Source organism: Sorex fumeus, unplaced genomic scaffold (genome assembly GCF_029834395.1).
Source record: "Sorex fumeus unplaced genomic scaffold, SorFum_2.1 ptg000086l, whole genome shotgun sequence".
In the NCBI taxonomy this organism is placed as follows: domain Eukaryota; kingdom Metazoa; phylum Chordata; class Mammalia; order Eulipotyphla; family Soricidae; genus Sorex; species Sorex fumeus.
In genome coordinates, this window is record NW_026606143.1 from 27,976,720 (window position 1) to 27,999,204 (window position 22,485).

Sequence of the window (22,485 nt, forward strand, 5' to 3'; positions counted from 1 at the left end):
AGCTTATTTTCTTTTAATCTGCATTGCCTAGTGAAGTCCCTTACATAAGTGCAGTAAGATTTACTATATGAAAACAACGCATGACTTCATGAATTTGGGTGTTTGGCTTAGCATTTGATATGTTAATTTTAAAATGTACTGGTGTAAGCCCACATAAGTTAGATCTTTAAAAACGCATTTTTAGTTTTTTGCCTAAGCATACAACATGCCAAAATCATGTTGTTAATATGTAATTGGTAAATTTTGGTTATGAGTAAATGTATAGTACGATAAACATTTTCTTTCCTTTTTATCATTGTATCACTGTCATCCCATTGTTCATTGATTTGCTCTAGCAGTGGGCGCCAGTAATGCCTTCATTTGTCCCAGCCCTGAGATTTTAGCAGCCTCTTCTTACTCGTCTTTCCCAACGGTGCCGTATTGGAGGCTCTTTCAGGGTCGGGGGAATGAGGCCCATTATTGTTACTGTTTTTGGCATATCAAAAAACACCACAGATAGCTTGCCAGGCTCTGCCATGCAAGCAGGATATTCTCGGTAGCTTGCCGGGCTCTCCGATCTTCCTTTTTTTAAATGCTAGGTAAAAAATTATTGAGTTTATAGAAGTATATGTATTATGTTTGCTTATGTGTATGGATAATATATACATATACAAATCTCTATGTCCCCCGCAGGGAGGCTTTTATGGAAATAACTGAAATGCATAATCCATTATATATTCAAATATATTTTTGTGACTTGTCAGAAAATGTACAAATAACAAGAGAAAAAAGTGCCTCCTTCTCGTGTTATTAGATGGGAGGGGCAGTAGAGTACAAAACTGTTAAATAATAAACTAGTAAATGTAGCACTGTCCTCCCGTTGTTCATTAGTTTGCTTGAGCGGGCACCAGTAACGTCTCCTTTGTGAGACTTGTTGTTACTGTTTTTGGCATATCGAATATACCACGAGGTGCTTGCCAGGTTCTGCCATGCGGGTGGGATACTCTAAGTAGCTTGCTGGGCTCTTTGAGAGGGATGGATAAATTGAACCCGGTTGGCCGCATGCAAGGCAAACGCCCTACCAGCTGTGCTATTGCTCCAGCCCCTAGCTAATGTATTTGAGACATTTAGAATGTACGATTAAATGTGCTCTCGGACAGAGAAGAAATGGTGGAAATAACTCCCTGCCTGGGATTGTGGAGATGAAAATATTCCTATAGTGCAACAGGCAGGGTGCTTGCCTTGCATGTTCAATTGCCAGCAACACATATGGTTTCCCGAGCCCTACCATGAGTGATTTCTGAGTGCAGAGCCAGGGGTAAGCCCTGGATGTGACACAAAACCAAAAAAAAAAAAGTCCCTCAAAGAGCAGTCAGTAAATCTTGAAATACTACAGTAGTGCCAAGTCTAAGTGGCAAATACTGAAGACATGCGAAATTTGAGAGAAGCAGGGAACAACTTTTTTTCTTGGTAAAGATACTGTCTTTGTAGTGTTCTCTAGAAACTTCCTGTCACTTGCATGTATTTCCGGTATGTTCCCATAGCATGGCCTTTCTGTCCCTATGTAGATACAGCTTCTACACTGTTTTGGTCTCTTTTCCGTGATCTGTTGGCTGCTGCTGTCGGGAAGATTATTTCTCTTTTGTGGGTATATACTGTGACTTGATTATTTAGCAGCATCCCTGGCCTTTACCCACTAGCTGCCAGAAGCATTGTCCAAGTTGTGATAAGCAAAACTGTCTCCAGACATCATGTCCAGGGCTGGAGCAGACAGATTGCCTCTGGTGAGAAGTTACTGCTCTAGATGATAGTAGGGCATATTCTGAGAATACGTCTCTTGTAGCTGCATCCAGTTGGACTTGGGAGTCTGTACTTGCTAGTAAGCCTGCAGTGGTGTGGGTGTGGGTGTTCTTCTGAATACACTTTTTTTCTAGTTCTTTCTTAATAGCCAGATGAGGTCATCCTCAGGTTATCATTTTGAATATTATAGATTTTCACAAGTCAGTTTTTTTTTGTAGGAACTGTTTTAAAAAGTCACTTAGGTGTGTATCTCATGCTATTTTAGTTATAGGATCAAACATTATCTTTAAAATAGAAAATGGTAAGTCAGGATGTATTTTCACTTATTTGTAGATATACAGAAATTCGCACTTTCAGGATCAACCTCAGTGATCAAATAGTTTCTGATAGCAATATTTTTTCTTGTTTTGTGCCACATCTGGTGGTGCTTAGGGCTTACTTCTGGTTTTGCACTCAGGCATCACTCCTAATTGGGCTCTGGGTACCATGTGGGGTGCTGGGGATTAATCCCCAGTCTGCCGTGTACAAGACAAATGCCCTGCCTGCTGTATTATCTCCCCACTCCCATTGATGGCAAAATCTGTCACTTGGTCACTCCTGGATAACATGTGTTAAGAGTAGGTAATCAATAGTTGCAGAAAGATGAAACAGTAATGCTTGGCTTTTTCAAATGGTGCCAATAACTGTCCTTGTCATTTTCACAAAAGGTTAGAAAAATCTCCAAAACATGGTAATTATTATTCATAGAGATACAAGCTTATTCCATGATTTAATTACAAACTGGAAATAGAAAAATAACTTAATGGGATTCTAATTGTATTACAAGTACTGACAAGATTATCATAAATCTGCTTCAACACAAAAGCATTAGCAGGGGGCTGGAGCGATAGCGCAGTGGGTAGGGCATTTGCCTTGCATGCGGCCAACCCGGGTTCGATTCCCAGTATCCCATATGGTCCCCTGAGCACCACCAGGAGTAATTCCTGAGAGCATGAGCCTGGAGTAATCCCTGAGAATTCCCGGTGTGACCCAAAAAGGAAAAAAAAAGCACTAGCAGTCTTCAACTTTGCTAAGACGCTGGTTTCTAAAATTCTGACTGTAAGCTACCATTAATAATACTTTGCTATAGGAAAGGGTTTTTAATGACTATTTAAGTGGCTATTTATGGACATGGATCACCATGTCCATGTCAGAGTACTCATTACTAATTACCATTAGTGACAGAACACAGCGTTTCAGTTAGGAGGCCACTATTTCCAATTCTAGTGGCTTTTGCTGGTTTGAGGGACTCTTTGTGGTGTGGGGAACATACACAAGTAATTATTTCCAAATTTTGTACTAATTGAGAACAGAAAGCTAAAGCAAAGGGAGTCAAAAGGGATCTGTGTTACATACAGAGTTCTGGGGTTAGGTATCTCTACCGGATACCATGGAAGGTGACTGTGTTCAAAACTTTTTTCCTGCCACCCTCAAAAGGTTAAGAGGGAGCCACCATGAAGTATGAAGAGATCAGATGTAGAATTATCCTTTCTGGGTTCAAAAGTCTGATTCTGCCTTTTCTTGCTAGCTTTGGTCGCTAGACTTCACTTGTAACTGCTTTATCCGATCTTGAGTTCCCCATGTTCAAATAAAGAACTGTGGGGCTAGAGAGCTAGTACAACAGGTACAGAGCTCGACCTGGTCGCACCCGTTATGGTGTCCAGTTAAAAGCCAATTGGATTGGCAGCGTTGACCTCCCGTCTAGTGGGTTTGTCTCAGGAGATAAAGAGATAAGGAGACAATCACAGAAGGACTGGTCAAGCTTTAGGATAGTGAGCTCTCAAGGCTTGCCATTTATTCAGTACAATATCGCTACCCCGCCCTGGTTCGCAACACATGCACCACTGTTTAAGTTGATAGGGACATAAAGTCCAGTAAGCACATCAGCACTCAGTATACACATGAAGGCTGAGATGCCCCACAGTCCATCAGTAGGTACCTTTGAAGCACAAAGTTGTTACAATTCCCTATTCTATTTCTGCCTCAGTTGCCCTCTACATTTAAAAGACCTACACTGTTTTATTCTATTCTTTTCTAGGTGCATCCCTTAAATCTAGTCTTTCCTGGGTGAATTTTTGCTGCCCATTTGTATTCTAAGACCTGTGTTGGAAAAGAAAGATGGCGGCCGCACCGGAGCCTTGTAGACAGCACGTTTGAGCCGCGGGTGGGGGCAGCAGGGACCTCATGGGAAGGGGGGCGTTCTGGGCCGTCCTTGACCCCTGGCTGAGGTCACCAGCTGCCCCCCACGAGTGGCTCTCCGGCACGGCCACGACTCCAGAGCACAGAAACCAATCTCTTAACTATCTAACTTTTAATAGAAATTCTTCCATGGTTAATAAGTAAAATAGCAGAAATCCAAAACCATCATCATTTTATTCTTAAACCAAGTTGTAGAAAGCAAATCATTTCACAACGCTGTTTCAGCATGTCTGATTGGGGGGGGGGGTCGTAAACTCTAAACAATAATTGTGCATCTTCTATCGAAACAATGTATCTAGTCAAAGTAGATAGAGTATTAACTAGAACTCATCTGCCTCACAGGAATTGGGAGGGGTGGGAGGTGGGGTTCTATTGGGGTTCACGGTTAAAAATAAGTATTGGTAAAGGGAAATGTGTTTGATATTTACATGACTGAGACCTAAACCCGAAAGCTCTGTAACTTTTCCCACAGTGATTCAATAAAGAAATAAATTATAAAAAAAAAAAGACCTGTGTTGTTTTTTCCCCAGGTGACTAGCCTGACCTTAGGTTTGGGTTATTGTTAGGGGATGATCTCCCATATCTCCCAGTCTCCTGAGCCCGCCTGGAGTGATTCCTGAGCACAGAACCAGGAATAAGCCCTGAGCACCACTGGATGTGGTCCAAAACCAAACCAAAACACACACCAGAAAAACATCAGAAAAAAAGAACGAAAAAATATTGCTGTAAAGATTAAGTGAAATAACAGACACAAGTTGCCTAACCAATGCCTGGTACCTACTATAGACCTCAGAAACATTCTTGTTGGTAGTGATGCAAAATGTCTTTTCTCATCTTGAATGACAGAAACTGCCAATCTTTTGCCCAACTTAAGCATTAAACACCTCTGCGTTGTGACATACATTTTTATATTCTCCAAGAAATTATTGTAATACAATGTGAAACTGAAACAGTGAACTTTGTTTATTGAGATGTTTCAAGCATTGAAATCTAGGGAACTATTTTTCAGTTGAGTTTATCAAAATATTTTAGTTTTCCAGCTGGGTCTGGGATTATCTGTAAGAAAAGAGACCAATAAATTATACATGTTAAAAGTCAAAGTACATCGTTAAATTTGACATTAGTTGCATGGTTCTTGACGAAAGACAGTATAGATTTTTAATATCAAGTCATATCACTTATATTTAGAAAAATGAGATTTGTCCTACCTATTAATGCTGGGTACCCCAAAATGGCAAATAAGGGGCCAGAGAGATAGTACAGGGAATAAGGCCAGGGGACGGGTTAGATCCCTGGCACCAATAACCCTTGAGCATAGTCAGGAATAGTCCCTGAGCACCAGTGTATATGTCTAAAAAATCCAAAAAACAAACAAAAGGAACCCCAAAGGCAAGTAACTCAGTAATAAATTAACATCTGTACTCAAGCACCCCAAATTTACTTACAGCTCTTCTCTTGACCACCAAGCTTTCATGGCATCATCAGGTTTGATCTAATTAAATCAAACATATTAAGAGAGCATGGCTACAGATGTTAATGTGATTTTTAAATTATCTGATGAAAAGATCCCGTGTCAGTGGCTGAAAAGGGAGCAGTGCATGCAAATGAATCTGAGGGAGATGCAGAATGCACATGTTTAATCTCAAACTGCAAATTAAAAAAAAATAAAATATACCTTCAGCAACATGTGAATGAACTCTGAAAGAAAAGGGCACTCTAGAGCCTTAGTAACCTTCAAGGCTTTTTTGTAATTTCCAATAAAATGACCTCATTATGAATTATGCTACTTGTTATGGGTAGAATATATCTATTCCTTATTAGAAAAAGAAACTATTGAAATCAGCCTCTGATAGTTGTATATATGCTTTGTTAGGACTTTTTCTTTAATGTCAAATATTTTCTATCTTTTCAGATATTACTTGAAGGAAGATTCTGTTTTTAACCAACTTATGATTTCAATTTTCAAATACTTAAGGAATAACGACCATGTGCCACCAATGTGTTGGGAGATAAAGATAAGGATCAAATCCCACAATACTGCAACTCATATAAGAACTAAGGGGAGATGTACATGTATACAGTGCCTGATGCAGTAGAAGCTGAGAGGCCACCAGAGAGAGCAACGATCTGTGTAAAGAGGGCATTTAAATTGGCCTTGAAAGATGAGGAGAATTTAAAGAAGGGGACAGGTGTACCAGACTATTACAGAAAGACCAAAGTAAAGCCACAAAGTTCTACTGGATTTGTTTTGGGGAAAGTGAGCCATGTGATTTGGTGACAGCACAGTATGTGAGAGACAGAGAAGAGGGACGGGGGAGGGAGAGGCAGAGAGGGATTCCTGGAGACTCAAAGGTTCTGGTCGAGGATATACGCTGGACAGAAGGGAAACTGAGGTAATGGAGACAAATCAGGAGGTCTATCTAGGAGGGAAATGATAGTGACAGAGATGAAAATCACCTATCTTCAAAGAAACACTTCAAGATTACTTTTTTCCCTTTTGGGGCCACACCTGGCTCTGAGCATAGGGATCGCTCCAGATGGTCTTGGGGACCAGATTTGGTGCCAAGGATCAAACCCAGGTCAGCTGTGTGCAAGGCAAACACTCCAGCTCCAACAAAATTATTTTTGACCCCACATTCTCTCCAGATACTTTCTCCTTGCCCTTTAACATTGTATTTTTAATTTTTTTCAAAAAATTATTGAATCACCATGAGATACAAAGTTGTTCATGACTAAGTTTCAATGTACAATGTTCGAGGACTCACCTGTCCCTTCACCAGTGTCCCCAATTTCCCGCCTATCCTCTAGTCTGCCTCTATAGCAGACACTTTTCTTGCTTCCTTTTAGACACTGTGGTTTGCAGTATTATTACTGGAAAGATATCATGTATATCACTTTACCTCCTTTCAGCACCCAATTCCTGTCCAGAATGATTACTTCCCACTATCACTGTCCGACCTAACCTCCTTCCCCCCACATTATGGCAAGCTTTCTAGTAAGGACTGTTGTATTTCTTAATTGTTTTTTCTTTATTTGCCTCCTTTTCCTTACTTTTCCTGTACCCACATCCTCAACCTACTCCAAACTAGGTGCTGCCCCAGCTATGGTCACCAGTGATTCCACACTGTGGATAAGTTCACTAGACTCTAAGGCTCTATGCCAGGAGACACTGGCATTCTCACTACCATCCCTCTAGCTTCCCTCTATTCCTACCACTTGTGCCCCATTTCTGGTCCTTGAACTATGTTCAGCTTCTACCCTTATTGTTCTTTCTGTGCTGCACTTAATTTTTTTAATTAACTAATTATTTTTCTTTTTTGGGTCACACCCGGTGATCCTCAGGGGTTCTCCTGGCTTTGCACTCAGGAATTACTCCTGGCGTTGCTCAGGGGACCATAAGGGATGTTGGGAATTGAACCCGGGTCGACCGAGTGCAAGGCAAACACCCTACCTGCTGTGCTATCGCTCTATCCCCCTGTGCTGCACTTTACATGACTGGCTTTCTCCACTCCAGTTTCACTCACATGTCAGTTTAGAAGCATTTGGCCCATACTCTACTACCCCATCTATCCCATCAACCTGTTTCTAAAAGCATCTGCCACAATCTAAATTTAGAGTGTAACTCTGAGGGTGGGGACCGTGGCTGTGCATTGCACTGATAAATACTATCTGGCTATTGTAATAGCTCGAATAGTTGTCACACAAGTTGAACAAATGTCTATTCAGAATACCCGTGGGGGGAGTTTAAGGCACTTGACCACATGAAGCCGATCCCCGACACTGCCAGGAGTAATCCCTGAGTGCTCTCAGCTGTGGCCCAAAACTGTCCCCTCATTAAACTAAAAAAGAAGAAAAAGACTATCCATAGAAACATAATGATTTCCTGGCGAGTGGTGGGAGATGAGTAAGGGAAATGAGATATTGGGCAAGGGGTACAAAAGCCTTCATTTATAAGTTCTGTAGATCTAATAATACACAACATACTGACTACTGTAGATGTTGCTTTGCATGAGGCCAACCCAGGTTTGATCCCTGGCTTTCCCTTATGGTCCCCAAGCCCACCAGGAGTAAGTCCTGGGTGTGGCTCAAAAAATAAATAAAACAAAACAAAAAAATAGAGTGGATCTTTAGGGTGCCTTATATGTGGCCAACCTGGGTTCAATCCTTGGAACTCCATACAGTTCCTCAAGCACTTCCAGGAACAATTCCTGAGCACCGAACCAGAAGTAACCCTTGAGTATTATGTGACCCCAAAACAAAAGCAAAAAAGACACCTATACCAGATTATCATGTTCTACACTTAAAACATTCAATTCTATGAAAATCTCAATAGAGCTGAGGTTTAAACAGTATGCATTAATGCAGGTATATTTTTCTACAGGGAAAAGATTTTTCAATATTTTTCCTGAGATTCTCTAAGGGTTGGTGGCCTCAAAAATTAAATGGATAGTCAACATGTTTTCTGAAACGTGCTATGTTGTTTACAACCTATTATTAATAGTAATATTTATATTCATTCTTTATAAAATATTTCTAAGCAAGCTTCCAGATTGCATTTAGGCCAGAGACAACTTCAGCGAATGTAAATTATAAAGTCTCCCTAAGTGAAGGTATGTACCTGGTTACATTTATTTGTTCAAATGACAAGGAAAGAACCATTAACATCGATGTTAATTAAGCCAGATTTTTCTTGAAACTTTTTACTATATGTTGCAAGGCTTTATTTGTGACTTCTCTTGGTATGGGAAGAAATCCAGTATATGATTCTCAAAAATTTCTGTGTGTTTCACCAAGTTACACCGTTTCCTACTTTGTTAAGTTGTGGGAGCCATATCCAGCAGTGCTCAGAGGTTATGAAGTGCCAGGAATCAAACCCAGGTCCTTACATATGTTAAGACATGCTCTGCCACTTAAGCCACATCCCCAGTTCTGCTTTTCTATGGTCTATTTCCGTGGAAACTTACTTTAAAATTCACAGCATTAAGTACATATATCCTGCTGTCCTCAGTCTGTTGCTCTCTCTACAGTTGGAAAATACCTTTACTCTTAAGATTTATGTCTAGTAATGTTTGCCTTATTTATAAGATGCAGTTCTATTACAACATATGATTAACCAGAATGTCCCCTTATCTTTTCTCAATCATCCCCTTAATGAGAAAAAAAAATATCAGTGTGACTTACTGTTTCACTACCAGGCTTCCAACCAGCAGGGCACACTAAAAGGAACAAAAACAGACAAGAGACAGCTTAAAAACACAGTCCAGTTCTCTCTAGTAAGTCTTGGCTTTTCTTTTTCCAAAACAGTGTATTAGAATGTTTTTCTTAAAACACTGTATTAATATTTTTCTAAGCCACTATACACGCCCAACTTCATTTCTTATATTATAAATGTATTTGAATATAACTACTTATAACAGTATAATTAGGCAAAAATGAAAATAGATTAGCTTCCTGCTCATAAGCTCTATGATAAAATTCTTTTTTAAAAAGAATATTCTCATCATTTTATTTATTTTTGGGTCGCACCTAGCGATGCTCAGGGGACCATATGGAATGCTGGGGATGGAACCTGTCTTGGCCACATGCAAGGCAAACCTACTGGCTGTACTATCGCTCCAGCCCCTGTGGTAAAATTCTTAGTGTTAGTAAGTAACCTAACAGATGTAAAACGTTTTGCAGCTGAGTGACCCACGTTCAATCCCCGGCACCATATAGTCCCCAGAGCACCACTGGGAAGTACCTTCAAGCACAGAATTGGGAGCAGTCCCCAGCACTGCCGACTATGCCCAACCCTCCCCCAACCCCAGAATGGAAAAGGTACCTTCTCCATGTTTGTCAGTGTACTGGAATGCTTGAACCAAACGTAGTGTCTCATCCACTGATCTACCCACAGGGAGATCATTTAGAGTAATCTGTCTTAGGATTCCTTTGTCATCAATGATAAAGAGGCCTCTGAAAAACAAGAGCAGTAGAGATGTGTTAGGGTAATGAAAATGTTCTAAAATGGATTGTGGTTATGGTTCTACAACTCTGACTATACTGAAAATCACTGAATTGCATGCTTTGAATGGCTGAATTATATGGCAGATGAATGATATAATCTCAATAAAACAGAAAAAAAGAATTATAAAATACTTAAACTTTCAGAGAAAACATTATTAAAAAGTAATTATTTGTATTGCAGAGCAATCAACAATATAAAAAATTACAGCTGTTTTGAGCTAAAAGTACCCTTTTATCAGAAAATTCTATGTACATTTTATTATTCAAGTAACCCAGTGAGAACTGTTAGATAAAATAATTCCCTTAATTTTTTCCACTCCAAAGACACATGTTTATTAAGTCCTATGAGAGTTGTATTCAGGAAAACCATTACTGAGGTCAGTCTTGAAAGGAGAAGAAAGATATGAATAAGGAGCCTGGGTTCATGTCTGTTTCCTTCATTAACCAAAGGTTTGACTTTGCTAAGTTCATGGCTTTGCTAAGTTGTATGAATCTTTCTATCTTTAAAATGACAGGGAAAGAACTCTAAATTAGTTTCCAGCTCTATCGGTCTGATACATAATTGAAGTCAGATACTCACCAATCACCATCTTAAAGTATCTACATTTTTTTTTCAAATAGAGCAAATAACGTGTCTTGATCTAATGAAATTTAAAGGATTACAAATAAATTTGGGTTTGGCATAATGTGAAACCACTGAAAGTATGGTACCTAAGAGTGTGGCCGGAATCTTCCAGATACACGCCATAGTCCTTGGATATGTGATGGGTCAAATCTGAAAGAAGTGGAATCTTTACTGGCCCAAGACCTCCTTGTTTTCGAGGTGTATTAATCCTGTAACAAAGAGAACAGTGAACTTTCAGAGTTAAGTAAATGCTGCGGACCTAAACGGTATTTTCTCTGCATGTGCACATATATGAATGAACATACACACATTCTTTCTCTAACAAAAAAAAATCCTCTCGTTCCCTCTAATCCCTGCTTTTATTATACTCAGATCCTTTAAATGCTATTATGTGGCTCTATGTAGCACTGCAGCACTGTCCTCCCGTTGTTCATCGATTTGCTCGAGCAGGCACCAATAACGTCTCCATTGTGAGACGTGTTGTTACTGTGTTTGGCATATCAAATACGCCATGGGGAGCTTGCCAGGCTCTGCCATGTGGGCGGGATACTCTCGGTAGCTTGCCGGGCTCTCTGAGAGGAAAGGAGGAATCAAACCTGGATCGTGTTTGATTGACCGTGTGCAAGGCAAATGCCCTACCCGCTGTGCTATCACTCCAGCCCAGATATATAAACTAACTGAAAAAAATACATTTGATCAAGAAAGGCACTTATGGGGCTGGAGCAATAGTACAGCAGTCGAGCACTTGCCTTGCACAGGGCCAACCCAGGTTCAATCCCCAGTATCCCATATGGTCCCTCCATATTTCATGAGTGCAGAGCCAGGAGTAACACCTAAGCATTGCCATGTATGGCTAAAAACAAAACAAAAACAAACCAAAAAATGCAATTATGGGCAGAGGGGATGATTCAAAGGGCTGAAGCTGGGTTTGACTCTGGTATTACATGCTTTCTCCCCATCTAAGAGAGGGAGGGAAGGTGAGAATAGGAAGAAAGGAAAGAAGGAAGGCTTTGTTCATAAAAATTTGATTTTGGGCGCCATACCTGGTGGTGCTCAGGGTTTCTGACTCCTGGCTCTGTGCTCAGGGATCCCTCCTGGTGGTAAGCACATGACTGTATGTGGTTCTGGGAATTGAATCAAGGTCAGCCATGTGCAAGCCAAGAGCCTTAACCTCTGTACTATTTCTCTGGCCCTTCCATAAAAAAAATTTTAAGTATAAAATGGTTGACATAGGGCGGGATTTTGGCACATGCCTCGCAAGGACTGTCCTGGGTTTCATCCCCAGTTCCATGTGACTTGCAGAGCACCATGGAGTGTAGCCTAGAGACCCTCAATTTCACCAAGCAGCCCCAGTGTGGGAGTAGCCCATCAGCCTCCTGGACATACATCACTTGGGAGCCTCCCACCATCCCAGTAAGTTGATAGTTGTCTAATCACCTTAAATCCAAGTGACTGTGTATTATACCTGGAATAGTAACTCAGTCCATCAGAAATGTTTAAATGGTCTTGAGGCTACTGGAAATGTATTAAAACAGTATTTTTATATACACATATGCCACACACCCAAGTAGAGAAGTATAATGGAAGTTATTAATAAAAGATTAATGGCTATATGTATTCTATCTATATCAGCTCTTTAACTTACATATTTCTTCCTAATCTCTATTGACAGACATTTAAAGTTCCTGGTTATTATAAAGTGGTTATTTTAAACATGGATGGAAACATGTCATCTTGCAAACTTATCTGATTACTTCATTTTTAGGGGGTGGGGCACACCCTGCAGTGCTCAGGACTTAGTCCAGACTCTGCACTCACGATCACTCCTGGTGGGGGTTGGGGTGTATATGTGGTCTTGGGGATTGCATCTAGCTTAGCTTCATGCAAAGCAAGCACCTTCCCTGCTCTATTATGACCCTATTTGATTACTTCTTACCGATGGAAACAGTGGATCAAAGGAGATTCACTGTTCATAAGCATAATCTTAGAACCATGAACTTGTAATCAGAAGGCACTTAAGTGTGACATTTTAATAATTTTAAGGCAAAGAGAAATGGAAAAGTCCATAAGAAGCAGCTAAGGAAGTTATTTGTAATTTGAGGAGCAAAAACCTTCAAATTGAAATAATTTGTAACTTGAAACCAGGGGATGTGAACTGGTGCCCCACTGGGAGGAGACACAGCAGCTAGCCAACAGTGAAATACTACTTTCACTGTCGAAAACTCTGGTTAATATGAAACCTGTTCAACTGACAGTATATCCCAGAATTCTTTGGGAAAGCAATTCCAAATTATTTGAGATGACACTTTTTCCTCGGTGGATTTGTGTTTTGATTCTATAAGGCTTTAGAGTTACTACAGAAATGAAGCAAACCAAACCCATGTGTTTAGTATTTTATATTAAGAAATAATCACTGTATGCTTATAAAATTTTAAAATAACATTTGAGAGAATTTTGCCGGTTAGAACAAGATTCATGTTGTGATTCTAATTAACAGTGTCTAATTTGGGGTTGGCAAAAGAGCACAGCTGGTTGAGTACATACCTTTTTTTTTTGAGTACATATTTTTCTGTGGGAAGGCAGGGTTTGTTTCCCTACCACTACTGATGGTGACCGCTGGTCACAGAGCCAGCAGTCCCTGAGTCCCAGTGGATGTGGCCCAAAACAAAAACAAAACGTCTAATTGGAAGTTTCAGTTTCTAAATGATAGAGAATTTTTTTCAGTTTATAAACCAGTTTAAAAATTTTTCAAGTAATTTTTATTTTTTAATTTTTTTTTCTTTTTGGGTCACACCCGGCCATGCTCAGGGGTTACTCCTGGCTCATGCACTCAGGAATCACTCCTGGAGGTGCTCCGGGGACCATATGGGATGCTGGGAATCGAACCTGTGTCGGCCATGTTGGCTGCGTGCAAGGCAAACGTCCTACCCGCTGTGCTATCGCTCCAGCTCCTCAAGTAATTTTTAAATGTAGGCACTGGGATTGACAGTTATTCATAGTTGAGAGAAAAGCAACTGGAGAGGGGGAAAGGAAGATCACCAGGGTGGGGCAGGGGCCATGGACACACTGGTGGGGAAGAGGTGCTATTTATCCATTGGAACCACAGAACCAAGAAACCTGTTTCATTTTTGGACCACACCCAGTGGTGCTCAGTGAGTGCTTATTTCTGGCTATTTGGGGACAACATGCGGTACCAGAGAGTGAACTCAGGTCGGCTGCATATAAGGCAAGCACCTTATCTGCCATACTACGTCTAAAAACATTTTTAAGGAACTTAAAAGACACCCCATATTTATTAAATTTGTGGTAATTACTTAGGTTCTTGGGAAGCTATGTCTGAAAATTGAGATTCTTCAAGGAAATCAAATAGAGAGAACTACCTACATCTTAAAGCACTTAAGGTAATGTAAATTAAATTTTAGTAACTATAATTGTAAATGCATGAAAACTTCCATGTCATTAGTGAATATTGAGGACTTTTGGGGGGAGGCACACCCAGCGGTGCTCAGGGCTTACTCCTGTCTCTGCACTTGGGGATCACTCCTGGCAGGGCTCAGAGAATATATGTGGTGCCAGGAATTGAACCCAGGGCAGCTACTTGCTAAGTGCTTGATCAGCTGTGCCATCTCTTTGGCCCTGAATATTGAGTTTTAAAGCCAAGCTAACTTCAAATGAGTATTAGTGGGAATAAAACATTATACACAAAATTGTGGACATCATTAAAAACTGGAATCAACATGCATATTTCAAAATTTGAAGCTTGCTGCTTAGCTGTTCTCCAGAAATGCTTAACCAGTTTTGTGAGTGTCATTTCTTCACACCTTTGTACGGTCAATGTAATTTTTCAGTACTTGAAATCTTTGCCAATCACACCAAAAAAGGACAAAACGTAGTTTTTACCTACAATTTAACTTTATCCAATTTATTATAACAAAGTTATAAAATTGGATAGATTTTCTGCTATCACTATCACCTGTCGCCTTTAACTGCCTTTCAAATTGAAATGTCCTATACAACCAGGAAGCATTTTTACCATAATTTCATTGAACTAGCTGCTTCTAAGTAAATCCATTCCCAAACTGATAAACATATTTCATCATGTTGTATATAAACATATTTCATAAGAGTTGTATGCCCAGAGTTTACAACTAAATCATTTTCTTTACATTACAAATTTAAGTGTGAGATACTGACCAGGCCAAATGGGTAAACTGTGAATCAACAGAACATGCGACCACTTCTGTGTTTATAGATCTGAATTCTTCAATTCTGTCACTGAAGGCGATAATTTCCGTTGGACACACAAAAGTGCTGAAAGGTGAAAAAAAAAGTTGAGTACTCTCAAAACAGCCTATGTATAAAGTTTCAAGTGCCGTAGTTTTTGCATCTTCAATGTATAACGATGCATATTAAGAACAGTTGTACACATGAACCTTAGCAAGATGGGACTACTCTACAAATCTTATTTGGACAAATATAATTAAAAATCACATATAAAGCTTCAGTCACTATTGACTGGTATTCCCTTCTGTATAGAATTACTGCCATACTTTATTATTGATATATTGTTTCATACCTTTCAAAGGCTCGATACAATGTTTATATTATACATTTATTTCTATCTTGAGATAAGAAAATGATCTAGTTCCCTTCCTTTTCTTGGTAAGGCCTCTTCCACCTTGTGTCCCAGTTCTGTGGTGCCCAGGATTTTACATTGTGGTATCTTTATTTAGAGCATATTACCTCAGGGCAGTATTTTGCAAACCTTATTATGGACTCCTTAAAGCCAATGGAATAAGTTTCAATAAACATTTAAGAACGTGAAATAGGAAATTTGAGAATACATCATACATAGTAGATAAGGTACATTGAAACATGTATAGGTTTATATAATACACACGTGTGTAGAGAAGTGGTGTTTTTGTTTTGGGGCCATACCTGGCAGTGCTCAGGGTTTAATCCTGGCTCAGGATTCACAGAGAACCATATGGGATGCCAAACATGGAATCTGGGTTGGCTGCATGCAAGGCAAGCACCCTACCTGCTGTTCTATTGCTCTCGCCCCCGAGAAATGATATTAAATATCTATTTTTCCTTTTTGGGTTACACCCGGCAATACACAGGGGATACTCCTGGCTCACTCACTCAGGAATTACTCCTGGCAGTGCTTTGGGGACCATATGGGATGCTGGGAATCGAATCCGGGTCGGCCGTGTGCAAGGCAAACATCCTACCCGCTGTGCTATCGCTCCAGCCCTGATATTAGATATCTTAACAACCTTCAGTGGGCCTTGAAAATATTCTAAAAAAATAAGCAAGATGGAGAGAGACAAACACTGTACGATTTCATTCATATGTGGTATGGAGAAAAAACAAATAAATTTAAAAGAATAATCTTTTAGACTACAAAAAAATAAGTCCAACAAAGAACTAAAACTTTCTATGTTTTAGTAGTAGGACTTTTCATGATTGTAATGTTACTTGGGTGACCTGGAATAATCTTTGGCAAAAAATTTTAATAAATGATAAAGTATAATGAAATAAAAGTGAGTAAAAGCCAGCTCAAAAATGTGATAAAAATATGTCTACTTCAGGGCTAGGAAGATAGTTCATTGTCAGAATGAGTTAAAATCCCAGCGTCACATGGCACCTCAACACCTCTGGCCATAGCCCTAGAGGCCCCTACGCAATGCTGGTTGTCCTGGTTATCACCAGCAGCACCAGGCTGCAGCAGTTCTGCATTCTTGAGCCCTTGCATTGAACCACCTGGTCTATTTGGCTGAGTATTGCCGCAAGTGGCCCTCACACCTCTTGAGCACTGCTTGCAAGGCTTTCCCAAAAAATGTATATTTGGGAATAAGTTAAAGGTGACTTTAACTCTGAGGCTGGAGTGGTAGTACATCGGGTAGGGCATTTGCCTTGCATGCGGCCAACCTGGGTTGGATCCCCAGCACTTTATATGCTCCTTTGAGCCTGCCAGAGCCAGGAGTAAATCCCTGAGCACTGCAGGGTGTGGCCCCCAAACAGAACAAAACAAAACAAAGCAAAGTTGGCTTTAGCTCTGAGGTTTCTGAAAGGCAACAGGTAGGAAGTGATTGGGAAAGTGGCTATTTTTCATGTGGTATGAACATTTTCCACTGTGGAAACCAGCAGGGCTGTACTGGTGTGTTTGTTGCCATGAAACAAAGAAAATCGGGAAAAAAGTCTGAAGATTTTGACTGGGAGGATGGCAAATTCCTACCACAACCCAGTCTTGGCTTTTCAAATGTTTTGTTCATGTGGAAGACTGACATATGCAAACAGCCAGTTGTAATCTAGAATGGCCCTGGGAACCTAGGCTAGAATATACTTTTAAAATATTTCCCCAAAGGTATGAATGGTCTGTCAATCATTGCTTCTGATATTCCTTTCTATTTGGATCTGAGGAGGGGTGAGAAAACTTAGTCTGTAGGCCAAATCCACATCTCTGCTTGTAACTGAACCTTCAGTGGAACATAGCACCCATTTGTTCTGTACTGCTTGTGGTTGTTTTTATGTCACAACAGGAAAATTTAGAGTAGATGCAGTGGATATCACCACAAAACTATTGGGGCTGAAGCAATAGTATAGCAGGTAGGGTACTTGCCTTGCATGCAGCCAACCTGGGTTTGATTTCCGGCATCCCATGTGGTTGCCAAGCCCGCCAGGAGTGATCCCTGAGTTCAGGGACAGGAGTAAGCCCTCACTACTGCTGAGTTTGGCCCAAACCCAAAAAAACACCCCCCCCCAAAAATGATTGGCACTCTTACAAAAGTTTGCCCACCCCTAAGCTTAAGTTCATCCTCCTGCAAGTTAAAATTTTATTTACATCATTCTATGTTAGCTCTAATGGAAAAAGATCTTAATATACAGTGGCAAGGGTGAAAGCCTGTTAAGTTTTTTTATAACCAAAGATTTTTTTCAAGTAAAAAAAGTTAGAATAATTGTCCTTTTGGTATCTCTTAACTTTCATGAAATTTGGAGAATATTCAAAATTCCTGATGTGACAAAATCTGACAGTAATTTTGAATATTACAGAGTTAAACTAGAGAAAAGGGTCCCACAATAATGGTGAGTTTTATTAACAGGTATTGTTCCTTAACTATATGCAATACTTTTAGGAAAATGCAAATTGGAGTAAAACCACAGATGCAGCAAAATAATAAAGTAAGTAAGTAAGTAAAGGCCCTCCCGTTGATCATCGATTTGCTCGAGCAGGCCCAGTAACGTCTCCATTGGAGACTTTGTTGTTACTGTGTCTGGCATATCGAATACTCTCGGTAGCTTGCCGGGCTCTCCGAGAGGGGCAGAGGAATCGAACTCGGGTCGGCCATGTTGGCTGCGTGCAAGGCAGACGCCCTACCCGCTGTGCTAAAGTAATAAAACCAAAGTTAAATGGTATCACCGGAGAAAAGAGACTCTTAATTTTCTTATTCATAGAGATTTACATTCATAAAAAGTATCCTTTATCTCAGCTTGCCTTTTAAAAACCAAGAGGTAAGGAAAAAATTTCCAACTATTTAATGTTATTGGAGAATGACTGACATTGACAGGTTTTACTGTTATGTGTAGGCATTACTTACAAGTCAAGTGGATAGAAGAAAAAAACCAGGTACTTCCCACGATAGTCAGTTAACTTCAGCTCCTTAAACTCGCCATTTATCACAGCTGTTCCGTCCCAAGAGGGTGCTGGCTTGGAAACTAAGAAAAAATACATGCAGCTTAAAAGTTTGAGAAAGTTGGTGGGATGGGAACTCAGCTTTAGTATATCATTAAAGATCAAGGTTTCTTTTGACCTCTTTAGCAGTCTAATCACACGGATGCATTTCTCAGAAGAGGTGCTAAAAACAGCTATAAAGGAAACCCACTGTACAATGATCAAAATATTTAAAACAAACTTTTGATATAGTAATACATACATCCTTTTATACACCCTTTAAAACTGCAAGATTTAGGGGCTGGAGAGATCCAGTGGATAAGGCACTTGCCTTGCACGTGGTTGATCCGGGTTTAACCCCTGGCAACCCAAATGGTCTCTAGAGCCTGCCAGTAGTGAACCCTAAGAGCAGAACCAGAAATAAGCCCTGAGCATAGCTGGGTGTTCCCTAAACCAAAAACAAACTGCAAGGTCTAGCAGTAATATGAAACTGCCCACGTGGAGCTGGAGAAGAAGTCCAACTGGCCAAGTGTGTGCTTTTTTTTGCTTTTTTTGGGGGGTCACACCAAGCAATGCACAGGGGTTACTCCTGTATCTTCATTCAGGAGTTACTCCTGGCAGTGCTCAGGGGACCATATGGAATGCTTGGAATCGAACCTGGGCATAGCCACATGCAGGGCAACACGCCCTACCCACTGTGCTATCGCTCCAGCTCCAAGTGTGTGCTTTTTATGCAGGAGGTCTGGGTTCAATACCAGGTACCAGATGGTCTCTTAAGTACCACTGGGCATGGTACTAAAAAATAAAACTGGAGTTGGATCAATAGTAGAACAGGTAGGGTGCTTGCCCTGCTCGTGGGAAACCCGGGTGCCTCTGGCATCCCATGTGGTCTTCTGAGCCTGCCAGGAGTGATCTTTGAGAGCAGCATCAGAAGTAATCTCTGAGCACTGCTGGGTGGGGCCCCCAAATAAAACAAAATAGAAACCTATTCAAAACTGCATGTAGATGCTTCAGGATACGTGCAATGATCAGAATTTGATATAAAAATATGATTTATTCAGTTTGGTATAAGCAAGTAATGGTAAAGTAATGTGCTTTATTACCCATTTTCATAATAGAATGCTAAATTTTAGTCTGTGGTAAGTTTTAGAGAAAACAAGACTCCCCCTTCATCCTCAGTGACCCTCTGTATTCCATCCCTGCACTAGCCCTACTGTACACTTCACTATAGCTCCTCTAAGTTAGTCAATCTATACTGTTAAAATAAAACTGTCTTTTCCGAAATGGCAGTCTTTCATATGTACTAATTTAAATGTTTTTCCTGTTCTCCCATACACAGAGGATCTATTGCAGATGAGTCTACTCTGTAAGCCATATGCAAAGCTATTGTGAGGTCAAAATAGTAAAATCCCAGACATAGAATTTTTTCCTAGAGAGTTTTTTTAAAAAGAGCTCCTTTGAACCGGTTTCAGATGACATGATGGAATGTGAATTGTATCTGTGGCTCTCTTATAAGGGCATACTGTAATTCTAGCCAGTAGCTTTGAAAATAATATACCTTAATCTAGTGTTACTATTTTCAGGCATCATTTAAACTTTTAGAACTGTCCTATACATTGAAGTCAGTAATTGCATCCAAGTTTGACTAAGGTACCTATAAGCTAAGATTTATAATACTTGTCATTTATTTTAATTTTGTAATAGCCAGCATTTTTGGCCACTGCAAAGTTAGATAAAAACCATGCAGATTTCTCTAAAATATTCAAGATGTGATTTTCTTGAGCCAACTGTCCCCCTCATATGGTACTGGACAATATATGGTTTATATATATTGCTAAAAATGGTACTCAAATATGAAGTTACAATTATACTGGCACTCCCTAATGACTTTAGCATATTGTGAAAAACATATCTGGAAACTAGATTTTGTTTTGAAAACTGAGGATTTGGGATTTAAGAACTGCAATATTCAATGTTGTTTTTGTTCCTACTAGCATTTTGTTTAGCCTTGAAAAACGTTTTACAGTGCAAAAGAAAAATAAGGTAACAGTAAAAAATATGAAAAGAATTGGTGGGTTGAAATGAAAAAAACCCTCAGTTTAGAGCAAGGAAAAAGTGCAGTTACTTTGTTAAGATCTATAAATGGATTTCCCCAAAGCAGTTACCCCTTCCCTCTTCAAAGAACAAAAACCGTCCAAAAAGACCAGTGATTCTGGCAAATCCAAGCTAGCAGTAACACTTAAATTCCTGCTCCCCATAAAAATCCCCATCAAGTTCACCACGGTCAACATTTTTGATATCTTTCATTTTTTCAGAGCATTTGGGTTATATTCTACCCCCTAACGCACCGTTTTAAAGGGAAACAGGAAATCAGTGAAAGTTGTTCATATTGCTCAGGATTACTTGAAAGTATAATCTAATGGGTCTTTAACATTCCATTTTATGAGTTACAACAAGTCCCTGGATCTTTAATTCTTCATTAAAAGGGACACAAAAATGTCTTAACAGCCAAAATTTAACATCCAGATGTAGCAGGCCACAACTTTCTCAGTATCTACTTAGTCTGACGTGTTCTTCCTGAAAGTGGCCATCAGCTGTGTACACCGGACTGAAAGGCAAACAATCAAACCCAAATTGGCTGGACACAAACTTGCAACGAGGTTTATCATCAACCCAAACGAGTTACTTCCAATTTCTTTCTTTTTTTTTCTGTTTGCCTACAAAGAACCGCCAGCACACTCGGTAACAAATCGTCATTTCTGAGAGACACAAGAAGACCCCGCATAGGTCCGGAGAAAGGACGTAGGGCTTGGGGGGGGGGGGGGAGAGGGTGGCTTTAAGTAGTTTTCAAAAGATCCCCTCCCCCCCAGGTCTGAATGCTCGAACTTCGGTTTAGCTGCTTTCCCGTTTAATCAAACTTTCTGTGAATGATTATTCGACTTATCGATGTATGTTTCCCAGAAATAGTTCTTGGAAACAGACGTGATGTGCTGCAGGTCCTTTGCGAAGTCCGAGGAAGTGTTTCAGTTTACACAACATCCTCGATGCCTGCGAGCCCCGGACGTGTGCCACCCTCCCCCCCCCCCCATCTGCGGCTTTTGGGGGTAACCGCTGCTTCTGAAACAAATCTGATAAGTCCAAAGCATTTCTTTCGTCACAACCGGACCCCCGCCTCCCAGCCCCCACATCCTCGAGAGATCCCGGCCCGCCCCGTGAGGGAGGAAGCCCGGACGGTGCCGCCCAGGCCAGGCCCCCGAGGAGCCACCGGGGAGCCCCGGGTCCACGTGTCTGCCGTCCCTCCCCACCTCCCGCTTCCCGCGGGCACACCCCTCACCCACCCACTTTTCTTGACCGGGCACCACCTACTCTTGGCTTTGCTAAGGTGCAGGGAGTGATCGGCGACCGATAGAAGGGACGCCTCCCCCGGGTACACTTGTCCACCCGCGTAGAAGTGGCACGCCTTTTCGCGGGCTCGGGGACCCTCCTCCGGCTCCCTTCCGTCCTTCTGCGCCTCGGCCGGGAGCAGAAGCAGAAGCATCGGCAGGAGCAGCAGCAGCTTCCGGCTCCAACGAGCCGCGATCACTGGCGGGGGCGCAGGCACTTCCATGACCGAGAGCGTGAAGGCACCCGTCTCGCAGTTCCAGAGCTTTCTCCCGCCGCTCCGGCAGCGACAACGGCTCGCGCGGCACCCGCGCGATCAGGGGCGCGGCCTCGCGAGACCTGCTCCGCCCCTCCTCGCCGCCCCGCCACGTGGGCGAAAGCCCCGCCCTCTCGCCCCCCGGTCCGCGTCGGCGCCTGCGCCCTGAGACCCAGCGCGCGGCCCCACCGGGCGGAAGGCGGACCCGCCCGCGGCATCCCCGGCTCCGGGGTCTCGGGTTTCTGGAGGTTTTTCTACCCTCCCTCCACGCCCATCTTTCCCACTAAACCTCGTCACCGCTCGGCATCCCCCCTCCCCCCAAAGTGAAACTAACCTATCTGCTCAGGGATGGTTTGCCTTTTTAGTGATTAGCAGTTTTTAGTGATTTTCCTCCAAGCCATCAGCACGCCCGGGGCCCTGGTCCCACCCCCACCCACCCCTCCAGGTGTAAGGTCCTGGGATAACGCGGGGAAAGGTCTGACCGTTTCCTCTCCTCCGGGCAGCGAGGACTAACAGTTTGCCCGCCAA

At 41.4% G+C, this 22,485-nt stretch overlaps 1 protein-coding gene across 2 annotated transcripts; it reads right to left on the minus strand.

Moving 5' to 3' along the window:
* Positions 1-4,956: 4,956 nt before the first annotated feature.
* Positions 4,957-22,039, minus strand: PRDX4 (peroxiredoxin 4). Of its 2 annotated transcripts, XM_056131167.1 has the most exons (8): positions 21,687-22,039; positions 18,247-18,364; positions 14,840-14,956; positions 10,732-10,854; positions 9,839-9,969; positions 9,199-9,233; positions 5,463-5,509; positions 4,957-5,073 (listed from the first exon to the last, which is right to left on the minus strand). In XM_056131167.1, the coding sequence occupies exons 1-8, from the start codon at positions 21,925-21,927 to the stop codon at positions 5,070-5,072; spliced, it is 816 nt and encodes a 271-aa protein (XP_055987142.1). In that variant the 5' UTR covers positions 21,928-22,039; the 3' UTR covers positions 4,957-5,069. The 2 variants fall into 2 exon arrangements, with proteins under 2 accessions (XP_055987142.1, XP_055987141.1); XM_056131166.1 differs by lacking the exon at positions 5,463-5,509 and having other exon boundaries at positions 21,687-22,038.
* Positions 22,040-22,485: the final 446 nt, after the last annotated feature.